At 51.0% G+C, this 11,330-nt stretch overlaps 1 protein-coding gene across 4 annotated transcripts in view; it reads right to left on the bottom strand.

Moving 5' to 3' along the window:
* The window catches only part of TMPRSS13 (transmembrane serine protease 13), a 29,472-nt gene extending 23,728 nt beyond the window's left edge, over positions 1 to 5,744 (bottom strand). The window contains exon 1 of one of the 4 annotated variants that reach the window (XM_032285368.1): positions 5,382 to 5,744. In XM_032285368.1, the coding sequence (XP_032141259.1) occupies positions 5,382 to 5,620 (239 nt within the window). In that variant the 5' untranslated portion in view covers positions 5,621 to 5,744. The remainder of the gene's footprint in view (positions 1 to 5,381) is intronic. The other 3 variants (XM_032285369.1, XM_032285370.1, XM_032285371.1) reach the window with 3 other exon arrangements.
* Positions 5,745 to 11,330: the final 5,586 nt, after the last annotated feature.

The following is an 11,330-nucleotide window of genomic DNA, read 5'->3' as shown; positions in this document are numbered from 1 at the left end:
AAAAAAAAAAAAAAGCTCTCCCGCTAGTCCTGAAGAACTTCCATCAGGCAGCAGCAGCGGTAATGACGTGATGACACATCTTCATGGCCTGTGGGCAAGGGCATTAGGGTCCCTTTAAGTCCAGTTTAAGCCAACTGCCCCTGGGCCATCCGTTTGTAAAGCTACCGCCCGGGGCTGGATATATCACAGCTGGCAGAACTGGAAGGTCTCCTGTAGTCCCAGCTACTTGGGAGGCTGAGGTGGGAGAATGGCTTGAGGCCAGGAGCTTAAGTCCAACCTAGGCAACATAGCAAGACCCATCTCAAAGAAAAATAAAGAAAAGAAAACCTACCCAAACCCTTTATACTATTGATGAGGGAATGAAGGCCCAGAAACGCTGTGTGACTTGCTCATGGTCACACAGCCAGCTGGCGACAGTGCCAATTCTAGAACCCAGATCTTCTGGCTCCCATCCTTGGGCTGTTGCACAACACTCTGCTCTCCCCCATCTGTCCCTTCCTAGCCCCCATGAGCAAGGATGTCCCTTCCCAGACAGAGGCCCCCATGGCAGTGTCTCTTTCCCAGTGACAGTGGGCATCATAGGGCGGGCACAGGGAGACCATGGGCCAACAACCCAGCACTCTCGGCTAGACAGGAAGAAACCCCCCTCCATAAGCCCTTCTGGAAGCACTGGGGCACTAAGAAAGATCAGGAGCTCCCTCTGACAGAGCCTAAAAATCCTCCTCGCCTGTTGGGAACCTGGGAGGCCTTGGGCTGTGGCAGGGAAGGCCTGACCCCTTCCCAGAGAGGTCTAGGCAGGACTGGGTGACTTTTTTCCCTTCCTCACTGCTAGACCCAGGCTTCACTGTACCTCCAGGTACCCAGGGCCTTTCCTACCATCCCCCTCCCTGGACCCAAAGAAACTCCCAAATACAGGCTTCCCTCAGAACACAGGCATCTTCCCCACCCCCTCCTCACCCACCACCACCAGCATCCCCAGCACACACGAAGTCCACCCCTTAGGGACTCAGGTCAGCCCTTGAGGCAGACAGAGCTCCAGAAGGAGCCAGAGCCACAGGGCCAGCCTTGTCCTGGGGGTGGGAGGCACGGGGAACCTTACTTCTGCTCCTAGCCAGCCCTGCAACCTTGGGGTCTGCCACATCCCCCTCTGGGTCTCAGCTCCCTCATCTATGAAATAAGGGTGTTGGGCAATTTCAGCAATTTTCAAATGGGGTTCCACAGAGCATTTTGGTTTCCATGGAGGTAGCTTGGAGACCAGCTGTTGGGGACTGTGGTGGGCTCTGAGCCCTCACCCCACATCAACAGAGAAGATTGACCTTCCAGTTTCATACAGTGGACTCCACGTAACGTTCATTTGAACAAAAGCGGCAGCTGCTACAAAGAACTTGAAAGTTACTGGCCAGGGTAAGTGTTGACATCCCTTCTAGTTGATGATGCCTCCTGTGCACATGAAAAAGTCTGGGGGAGCCCTGTTAGACCAGGATCAAGACACCTTCTTGTTCATTCGTTCATTCATACATTCATTCGTCAAATGCTGTAAAGAACATGGAGTGCCCACTATCGCCAAACAAATAATATTTGATTGCCCAGAAACTTGCTGCCTCAGTTTTTCCCTGTCTGTGCCTTCTCTTGCTGCCAGTCCTAGGGTAGGGGCACGCTCAGTGCTGGTACATAATGCGGGCCCCTCTAAAGCCTTGGGTGTTGCTTCCCTGCTAGAGGAACCAGCCACCATGTGGTGATGTCAAGGCCTCCATTTCACTGCTAAGGCCGGAGTTCCCTGTGGTGGCTTCCCCTGTGCCTGCGCCACCAGTGCCCTGCCCACTTGGCCAGGCACATCCACCCTCGTCGTTGCTATACTAAGAGGAAGCTGTTTTGCCAAAACAAGACACTTAAGCTAAGTGGCCATTGTTACATCAGTTGTCCTTTCCACCGAGCTCCTCAGCCCAGGGCCTAGGACACACACTCCCACACGCTTACACTCACATTTGCCAAGGCTCAGGGGACAATGCAGGGGAAGGCAGGGTGGCTGTGCCAAGGGAGGTCTGCTCTGCACCCATGACAACGTGAAATAGAGGACAAGGCGAGGGCCGCACACCTGCAGGGGCAAAGGGCAGGCACCAGAGTCCTTGGGGTGCCTGGGCTGGGAGACCGCAGAGTGACTTGAGCCTGCGAGGGAGCTATCTCGGGAACTGCCCAGCCCCCTCTGGAAAGGGTGCCTTATCCTGGACCAGCACTGGGCTCCCAGGTGATTCTCACCAGTCCCTAGCACCTGTGGCCTTGGGCTGATTTGGAACCTGTTCCACTTGAAGAAGGCCCAATATAAGAAAATCCACTCCACAAAGGAATATTGCCTCATCAATGGGTCTACTTCAGTCTTTCTTTAATAAACATCACACTTGTCTAAGAATTAAAAATGTGACCCACTTTGAAAAAGCATAAAATATGCACTGTCAAGAACAAATGGACATATCTGGTGTGGTGCACCTGTCATCCCGTTCTATGTCATTCCAGACTATCAGGGAACCAGAAAGGAGCCTCGGGGCAGCGGCGGGGGTGGGGGAGGGGAATGGGGGGGTTGGGGGGGGATCTGTCCAACCCTCTTCTTTGGTAGGTAGGAAGCTGAGGCACGGGGGAAGAAGATATTTGTCAAAATTTATAGGAGCCAGCACCAAATTCTACACAGATGATAAATCTGTGATGATAAATCTCGACATTCTGTGACTCTCTCTCTCTCTCTCTCTCTCTATCTCTGCCAGATGCTATTCTAAATGAGCCTTACTATGGGAAAGACACTATTTTGAGATTCCTTGAGGTAGGTATTATTAAAGTAAGTTTAGCCTAAATCTGCCTCCTTACATATTTTAAGTTCGGATCAACAGGTTTCTCTGTACATAGTAATTTATAACTCAACTGGATGTGTAAACAGACTGTAACCTACTCTTGTTGATAATCGCAAAGTTTTGCCCAATCAAAGGCAACCGACTATTCAAACTGTGTTCAAATAAGGCTGTTTCTGTATCTCACTTCCATTTTCCATACTTGCCTTTTTCTGTCCATAAATCCTTTCCAACCACGCAGCTGTGTGGGAATCTCACTGAATCTATTCTCCTTCAGTGGACTGCTCCATTTGAGAATCATTCTTTGCTCAGTTAAACTCTGTTAAATTTAGTTTGTCCAACATTTTTCTTTTGATGGTAGTATTATTATTCCATTTTACAGATGAAGTAACTAAGGTACAAAAAGACAAAGTGGCTTGCCCAAAGCTGATGGGGAATGTGGTCAGTTCTCTTTCCAACACAATACAAAACTTTCTTTGAATATGAGAAGCTGAGCTCCTTCTCCGCCTCTTTCCCAAGATCCTTCTGAAGATCCAGCAGCTGCCAGAGGAGTGCCATCAGGCTCCAGCCCACTGGCCACCATCTTCCTCATGACATTTTGGAGTTGAGGGACAGAAATCACAATGCATCTCTCTGCAATAAAGCCCTCAGGGGAAAGGCACAAGCTCAGGTGACCAGCTTCTCCCAGCCCACTCCTATTTAATCAATTTTTTTTTTTTTTTTTGAGATGGAGTCTCACTCGTTGCCCAGGCTGGAGTGCAATGATGTGATCTCAGCTCACCGCAACCTCTGACTCTCGGGTTCAAGCAATTCTCCCGTCTCAGCCTCCCAAGTAGCTGAGATTACAGGCATGTGCCACCACGCCTGGCTAATTTTGTATTGTTAGTAGAGACGGGGTTTCTCCATGTTGGTCAGGCTGGTCTTGAACTCCCGACCTCAGCTTGCCTCAGCCTCAAAGTGCTAGGATTACAGGCGTGAGCCACTGCACCCAGCCCTAGTTAATCAGTCTTAAGAAATCTGCTGCAGATGAGATTATGAGCCCCAGCTATAGGCTCACTCACTTGGGGCTTCCATCTTAAATAGTGGGGTAAAGTTAAGAATCTTAAATAAGGATGTAGTGGCTCTATTCTTCCATTCCAAGATAAGTTTGGACAATCTTTTTTCAGAATGAACATGGCACCTGTCATAATATTTGACACTTACTTCATATATTAATTGGGGATTCCCCAGGGAAGTCTATTCTCTGTCCTGTCCCCCTCCAGCAACCTTCATGTTGGTCCCTAACTCTGAAGAGATGAGCTTCCTGGGAAGATATCGCCCCATCATCCTGTCTCAGGGACGGACCCTACTATCCATCTCCAATGTGAGCATAGCCACCCTTCGGATAGCTCAGCCCTTCTTACTCTTGGGTTTAGGGGCCATCTAGTTTAGACTCCCAGCAAATTGCCAAGGAGGATGGGAAGTTCACCTTCTGCATGCCCCTGTGTACCACCCTTACTGTTCAACAGTGAGAGGCTCTGATAACCCCCCAAGGCCTACAGCCAAGTGACTTTGGTGAGGTAGAAATGTGAACCAAGGAGCCCAGAACAGAGGGTAAGGGAGGTAGCCTGGGAAAGAAAAGCCAAGAGAGGGCTGGAAGAATAGTCGGAAAAATGGTGGGAAAATTTGCAGAAACACATCGGGTGTTCAGACTAGACCACACGCCAACTATAAGCCAGAACATAGGATGAGCTGATCTTTCCCAAACCCGGTGCTAGCCCATTCTTCCCAGAGTCCCAGGCTCTACGTAAGGCACAAAGAATTTGGAGAGGGGCATAAAACAAGACCTAAAGGAGAAATGAGAGCACAAAAGGGATTTCCTGAAAGAAAAGAAAGTGGAGGCACAGAAGAACAAAATCTTTGGAAGCCTTCACGCGTGTATGACTGGCATTCCCACAGTGGTCAAGCTAGCTGCTCTCTCCCACCCCCAAGGGCAGCTGAGGAAAGGAACTTGAGGGGTAGCTGGACTTGTGCTTAAACATCAGGAAGCCCTTCCCAAGCATGAAAGTGACAAAAGGAAATTGAAACATCCCCTTGGAAACCTTAAATGCACCCAGAAAGTCAGTTTTCTGGGAAGGTTTGGAGTACAGTAAGGGGTTTAGACAAAGTGACCCTGAATTCCAGTTAGAATGCTTTTGATTTTACAACTGGCAAAAATGAGATTAAAGTAGATTAGCCTGGATTCCCAACCAGCCAAGCTGATGCTGTAACAGCATAGATGCTTGGTAGGAGTGCTCACAAGCCACAGAGTAGGACCCCGTGAACTCAGCCACACAGCCCTGGGGTGCTCCCCAGCCAGAACCCAAATCTCAGCAGCTTCTCCTCCCAGGAGCTCCTTTTAGAACCTTGTTAAAAGGAGACCAAGAGATCTTGATCCTAAATAGCTTCACACTAGTAAAGGCACAACAGTTTCCCCCAAATCTGAAGCACAGAGGCAGTGGTCCCACCTGTCTCTCAGTCCCAGTCCTGCTTGCTCCGTGCTGGGAGACATGAAGTCACACTCACCCCGTGGCTGTCCCTCTCCATGGTCTCCGAGGGAAGAGTCTTCCAGGCTTAGCTGATGTCCAAGAGAAGATCCATGTTGGCCCCCGGCTTCCCAGGCATGTGGGGTAAAGGGGTTGGAGGGCTGAGGGCCAGCCCCTACCAAATGGGGCGGGGAAGCCAGTTGGGATGTGTGAAGTAATTCCCAGTATAAACAACACAGAACTTGCCAGACCTGTTCCTCCGCCCCTCATCGAGGCCATCCCGGTTACTCAGCGAATACTGAACACTGAATACCTGAATACGGGAACATGAAGCTGCCTTTACTCCTGAAACTGCTCCCACAGAAGCAGGGAGTGTTCTAAGCTGCTTCTTCAGACGGGCTCTGAGAGAAAGGGCAGAGCCCCATGAGGATGGTCTCGGTCCTGTTGACTTCAGTTCCTGAAACAGATGCTCCTGAGCCCTCTGAGAGATGACCCTATCCCCATAGGGGACGTTCCAGGCCAGGGACAGAGCCCCACCTATGGCAGGACAGTGGGAACCTTCATCCCCAAGGACCAGGTGTCCAAATCCCAAATCAGGGCACGTGGTCTCTGGGCACATTGTCTGGCAGTTGCTTTTTTTCCTGAACTGTTTATTTTTATGAAACTCTTGACAAAGAAATGAAAATCAAATGACCTTTAATTATGCACATCATGAATTGCCCTCTATTGAAAACGATAAAGTGCTAGAAGCCACACATCAAAGTCAATGAAATAAAACATAAATATCTGAATGGAAACTGTTCCAGGAAATAATGGACTGACTCATGCTCCCAAACCTATAACCCATTCTGATCCTCAGAGTTGAAAGAAGTAGAGGAAGGGCTTTTGCAAAAGGAGTGCTTTGGGCCTCCGAGCCCAGCTGAGCTGCTGCTGAGAACTGCAAAAAGAAAAAGGAGGTCCTGGTGGGGTTTGGGAAGAACTTTCCTGAGCATTCAGAGCCACCGAGATTTTAGAGTCTGAAGGAAGCTCATAGATCTTCAGTGGTTCAATCTTCTCATTTTACAGATGGAGAGACAGAGGGCCAGAGAGACTAAGGAATGTGCTCAAGTCACACAGCAAACAACACAGCAGTAGCAATAATCTTAAGACGCCAGGAATCCTGCGAAACAAGCATCCTTTACGCATTCACTCAACAAATGGGTACGGAGTGCCTGGCATTGCTTTAGGTGCTGGGGACGCAGGAATAAAATAGGCAAAGGCTCCTGCCCTGTGGCTCTAGTTCTTGGGGATTGGGGGGAAAAGCAGACACAAATCAATGCATCAGTTACGAGGCCTCCTAGAAAGTGAGAAGTGCTGTTCAGTAAAACAAGACAGCCAAAGGATCGAGAAGGTAGGGGAGGCGGAGTCCTGGCAGTTGGGAACAGGATGGTCACAGAGGGCTCTCTGCGGTGACGTTTGAGCAAAAACTGAAAGGAAGTGACTACTATCCTCCCCATTTACACTCAAGAAAACAGAAACTTCTAGCTCACAGCAGAAACTGTGCCCCAGCTTAGGGTGTTGAGGAAAATCTAACCCAGAGGCAGGAGGCTGCAGGACAGAACCCCCGGAGGCTCAGGCAGGGACCCTAGAGTTCTCTAATCTTGGCTTATTGTTGGAGCCACTTCCCTGGCTTTTGAAGAGAGCAGAATTCAGCCACAGGCCACATCCCCTTCCTGCCACATCCACTAGCCCACCGTGACAAAGGGACCCCTCCCATCCGTCCTCCTGAGGAGAGGCTGGCCTCTCACCTCCTCCTCCGCCCTCTCTCCTAGGGAGGAGCCCAGCCCCTCTCTGGCTGCCACTGAGCCCTGGCACGCCCAGGCCAGATCTGAGGGCCTCCACAGCATCCCCCACCCAGGCCACTGGCCTCCAAAGGGCAACCTCAGCCTCCTTTCCTGAAGGTCCCACCAACCTAGGGAAAGAGCTCAGGCTCAGGGTCCTGGGCCAGTCAGGGGGAACGAGAACCCTAACTCCAAGGGAAACTTACCAGGTCTCACGGGTTCACCATCGGGAAAACCAGAACACGTAGAACCAGAGGAAGTGCCTGGCCTGGGGCACTAGGCAGGCTGCGAAGGAATGTCAGTTTCACCTCTTGCTCTTTTCCTTGGTTTCCATCAGAGACACAAGTTGGTTGGTCCCAGGGTCCTCGCTGATCAAACCGTCTGACCCATGTGAAATCCCCGCCAACAGCATTTCAGCTCAGCAAGCATTGACTGCTCAGCACCAGGCACACAGTGGCTGCTGGGGAGTGAGGGTGGTGGGCAAGGGGCAGAAAGGCAGGGGCCCTGCCCTAGGAGAACACACAATTAATGTGTTGGGGTGGGGGGTAGGGGGGACATGAAATCCCTTGCTGGTGGTTTTCCTATTTCCAGAGTGAGGGCCAGCGCTGGGGCAGCACCACGATCTGGACACTGCCCCCAACAGAGCTGGCCTTGGAAGCCGGCACCGCTTTTTACTTCCACACCTGACCCTGGCCTGGCCCTTTCCTAGCTTCCTCCTCCCGGCCTCCTTTGCTGTCCTCTTGACTGTACAATCTCAGGCTCTCTCTGGCTCCCATCCTTTCCTTTGCCTCCCTCTCTCTGGCCTAGGTCCCTAGCTGTCTCCCTCCAGCTCCCCGGTTGCCTTCTGGAAAGATGCCTGCCAGGCCCACCTTTGGCTACTCTGCATCCAGAGGCTGGAAGCAGCATCTGGGACCTACCTTCCACTCCCTCAACCCCCCAGGGAGAGTGTCAGCCAGCCATCAGGCCCACTCATGCCCTGGTCATTTCCTACCAGGGAATGATTTCCATGTGGAGTGGAGGGAGTTTTACAGAAAAAATGTCAGCATGCAAACAAGCACACATCTCCCGGCAGCTGGCTAGGAGACTGAGTGTGAGAAAATCTCACTACTGTTTTGAGACTAAACTCTCCACTTCCATAGCTGTTCTACCCACCACTATCCCAATGCCTTGGGAGGTCCTTCCTGGGGCTCCAGCCTGGGAAACAGAGCTCTGGGCCCTCTATTCCCAGCCTTACCTTCCTTGGAGTTCCCACTCGGGCAGCGCTCCTCCCTCCTGAGTCTATCAGAAGCTTCACCCAGAATCACCTCCCAACTCCCTACTTGGAGCCCTTGCCTACCCTTCCCCACTTTGCACCCTACTTCTGAGTTTCTCCACTATTTCTGGCACAATAGATGGATTTCCCTCCAGGCCTGAGGGCAGCCAGGAAACAGACTACATACTTAGAGGCCCGGCAGGCCAAGGGGAGACACTGGGGCCACTCTCAAGGGAGTGAGTCATCAGGAGCCACTCCTGGGCCCAGCACACCTAATGCTCCCATGGTCTGTCATGCCCCCGCTCCCCAAACCCAGCAGTCTTTCCAGTTGCAGGCCCAGATTGGTCTCTCCGGCCCCACTCAGCCTTCCAGGGCAGTCCTGGGTCCCTCCCAGCTGTGGTCCTATCTGCACCTCTCCCCACTCCAGGCCTGCGGATGGTTGATCGCTGTTGAGTTCTCTGGACTAGAGGTTGGTTCTCTCTTCCTGCTTTTCCCTTGGCGCTGGACATCAATGATGAAGTGAGGCATTTGCTCAAGCTGCACAATTTAAGAGAGTGCCCAAATAATCGAGATAAATCATGTTTTAATGAGATATTTTAAAGACCTGCATTCATGGAAAAAGTCCAAGGTGAATAAAATATCAGCATTTTAAGTAGAGACAGGATCAGCTTTGCATCTGGATTCGGTCGCCCCTTTTCGTTACTCACATGCTAGCAGGGCCCCATGTTCCCCGGGGCTATTCCTTCTACTTTTCTGCAGGATACCGTCACAGTAGCTCAGAACATCCGGGCCAACCAAGAGCAAGGGAGGTCTTTTCCCAGGGGGTGAGCCCTCTCTCTGCACAGAGCCCTAGAGAGCTGCTGTCTTCAGTGTGAATATCCACCTGAGTTCCTCCTTTTTTGTGCAGTATGACTTCATTTTCAGTCTTCCATGCATCTGCATGGTCTATATATTCTTTGTTGTGGCTGAACAGGAGACTTTAGAATTAAGCAAACCGGTGCCTATCTAACCATTTGCTGGACATGGGCACTTGCTACAATCTGTTCTAAGATTTGGTTTTTAAATTAACAATGTATCAATAGTAAGTTAACAATTGAATGCTGACAAACGTGCACACCTGTGTAACCACCGTGACCGTCAAGATCTAGAACATCCCTGTCACCCCAAAATGTTTCCTCCTGCCTCTTGCAGTCAGTTCTCCACCTCCATCCCAGCTCCAGACAATCACTGAGTGCTTCCTGTCACTAGAGGTTGATTTTCCCTTTTCTGGAAACTCATCCAAATCTGCGCTAAGATTTAATGCTGAACCCTGAGCACAGCCCAGCAGGGCCACGGCCCCAGGACTCACATCAGGTGCTAGGTCCTCTGAATACTGAAAGAGGAGGCCAGATCACATGGAGAGATTTTTTTTTATTCAAGCCAAGAGAAAACAGCCCATACAGGGAGTCCATACAGAGTCCCTGGTCCCCAACTAGCCTCTCAGCAACTCTAAGGGAGGCTCACAGAGGACTCTGCTGGTGGGGCAATTCTAAGGTTCTCTATCTCCAGCAGATACTGGGCCTCTCCCCTGGATAAAGAGGAAAGGGGAGGGAAAAAGGACTGGCACACCCAGAAGGGAACCCAGAAAACAAGTGTGGGCAGGAAACCAAAAGACCACCTGATGACTCCCAGCAGGTCTGTGGTTCAGAGTCTAGGATCTTAAATGCAGGGGCTGCAGTGTTTCTCTTAGTCATGGAATTTACTGCCCCCTTGTGTCTTGCTCAGGGCCACAGGGGGCAGAGAGGGACAAATCCCTGCTCTTCTGATAATCGGCATTCCTCTCGTTGCATGATCAAAAATCTATGATTAAAGGCTGGGTGCGGTGGCTCCGGGCTATAATCCCATTACTTTGGGAAGCTGAGGCAGGAGGATCTCTTGAAGCCAGGAATTTGAGACCAGCCTGGACAAAGTGAGATACTGTCTCTGCAATCAATCAATCAGTCAGTCAATCAATCAATCCATCCAATTAGCTGGAGGCAGTGTTACATGCCTGTAGTCCTAGCTGCTAAGGAGGCTAAAGTGGGAGGATCATTGAGCCCAGGAGTTTGAGGCTGCGATGAGCTATGATTACACCACTGCACTCCAGCCTCAGCAACAAAGCCAGACCCCATCTCTAAAAATAAAATAAAATAATAAAATAAAATAAATCCATGATTACATGGGATAAACTAGATAAGAAGCCTCTAGCAGGACCCTGGCAGCTTCACCAAGTTGGTCCCTACCCCCTGGAAGAGTATGCAATGGACAGTGGAGGAGGCTGCCCCTACCCTCCAGGACCTCCCAGGCAAGAGCAGCTGAGCCCTCTTGGGTGGACCCTCTGCATCACCCCTGCCTGGTGGCTGCTCGGCCTGTGCCCAGATCGCTCCATCTGGGGACAGTTCTGACTGAGTAGGTACCACCTATTTCCAAAGACAGATCCGACCCAGCTGCTCTTCCTTGTAATTCACCCTGACTGTGTTTCTGTAGCTCCCTGTTCCCCTCCATGGAGACCCACAGCAGAAGTCAAATCCCATTTCCACACTCAAGGGCGACAGCTCTGTGACCTGTTCCTTTGCTTGCTCCTGCTGTGAGGTGGTTCCAACCCTGCACGGATTTCTCCAAAACAAGGCCCACAGGCCGCAGCCCTCCCAAAGTGTGGGCCGCAGCCGTGTTTACACATGTTTCCTCTGACTCTTTACATAAAACCCACCTTTGCTCACTGGAAATACCCAGTGGGCTGCTGCTAATTTTTCCACAGAAATGAGGCAGCTGCCAAAAGACCCGTGACGCTGACAGGGCTTAAGCCAGGCAGGGACAAGCATGGGTCCATCTGCACACATTGGAGTCAAACATTCACAGACCAGGTAAGGATGAGAGTCGCTCACTGCTGTGACTGCGA

Source organism: Sapajus apella, unplaced genomic scaffold, assembly GCF_009761245.1.
Source record: "Sapajus apella isolate SASKATOON/1434 unplaced genomic scaffold, GSC_monkey_1.0 scaffold16, whole genome shotgun sequence".
In the NCBI taxonomy this organism is placed as follows: Eukaryota; Metazoa; Chordata; class Mammalia; order Primates; family Cebidae; genus Sapajus; species Sapajus apella.
Note: the sequence above shows the minus strand (reverse complement) of the source record. Positions and strands in the feature narration are given on the sequence as shown.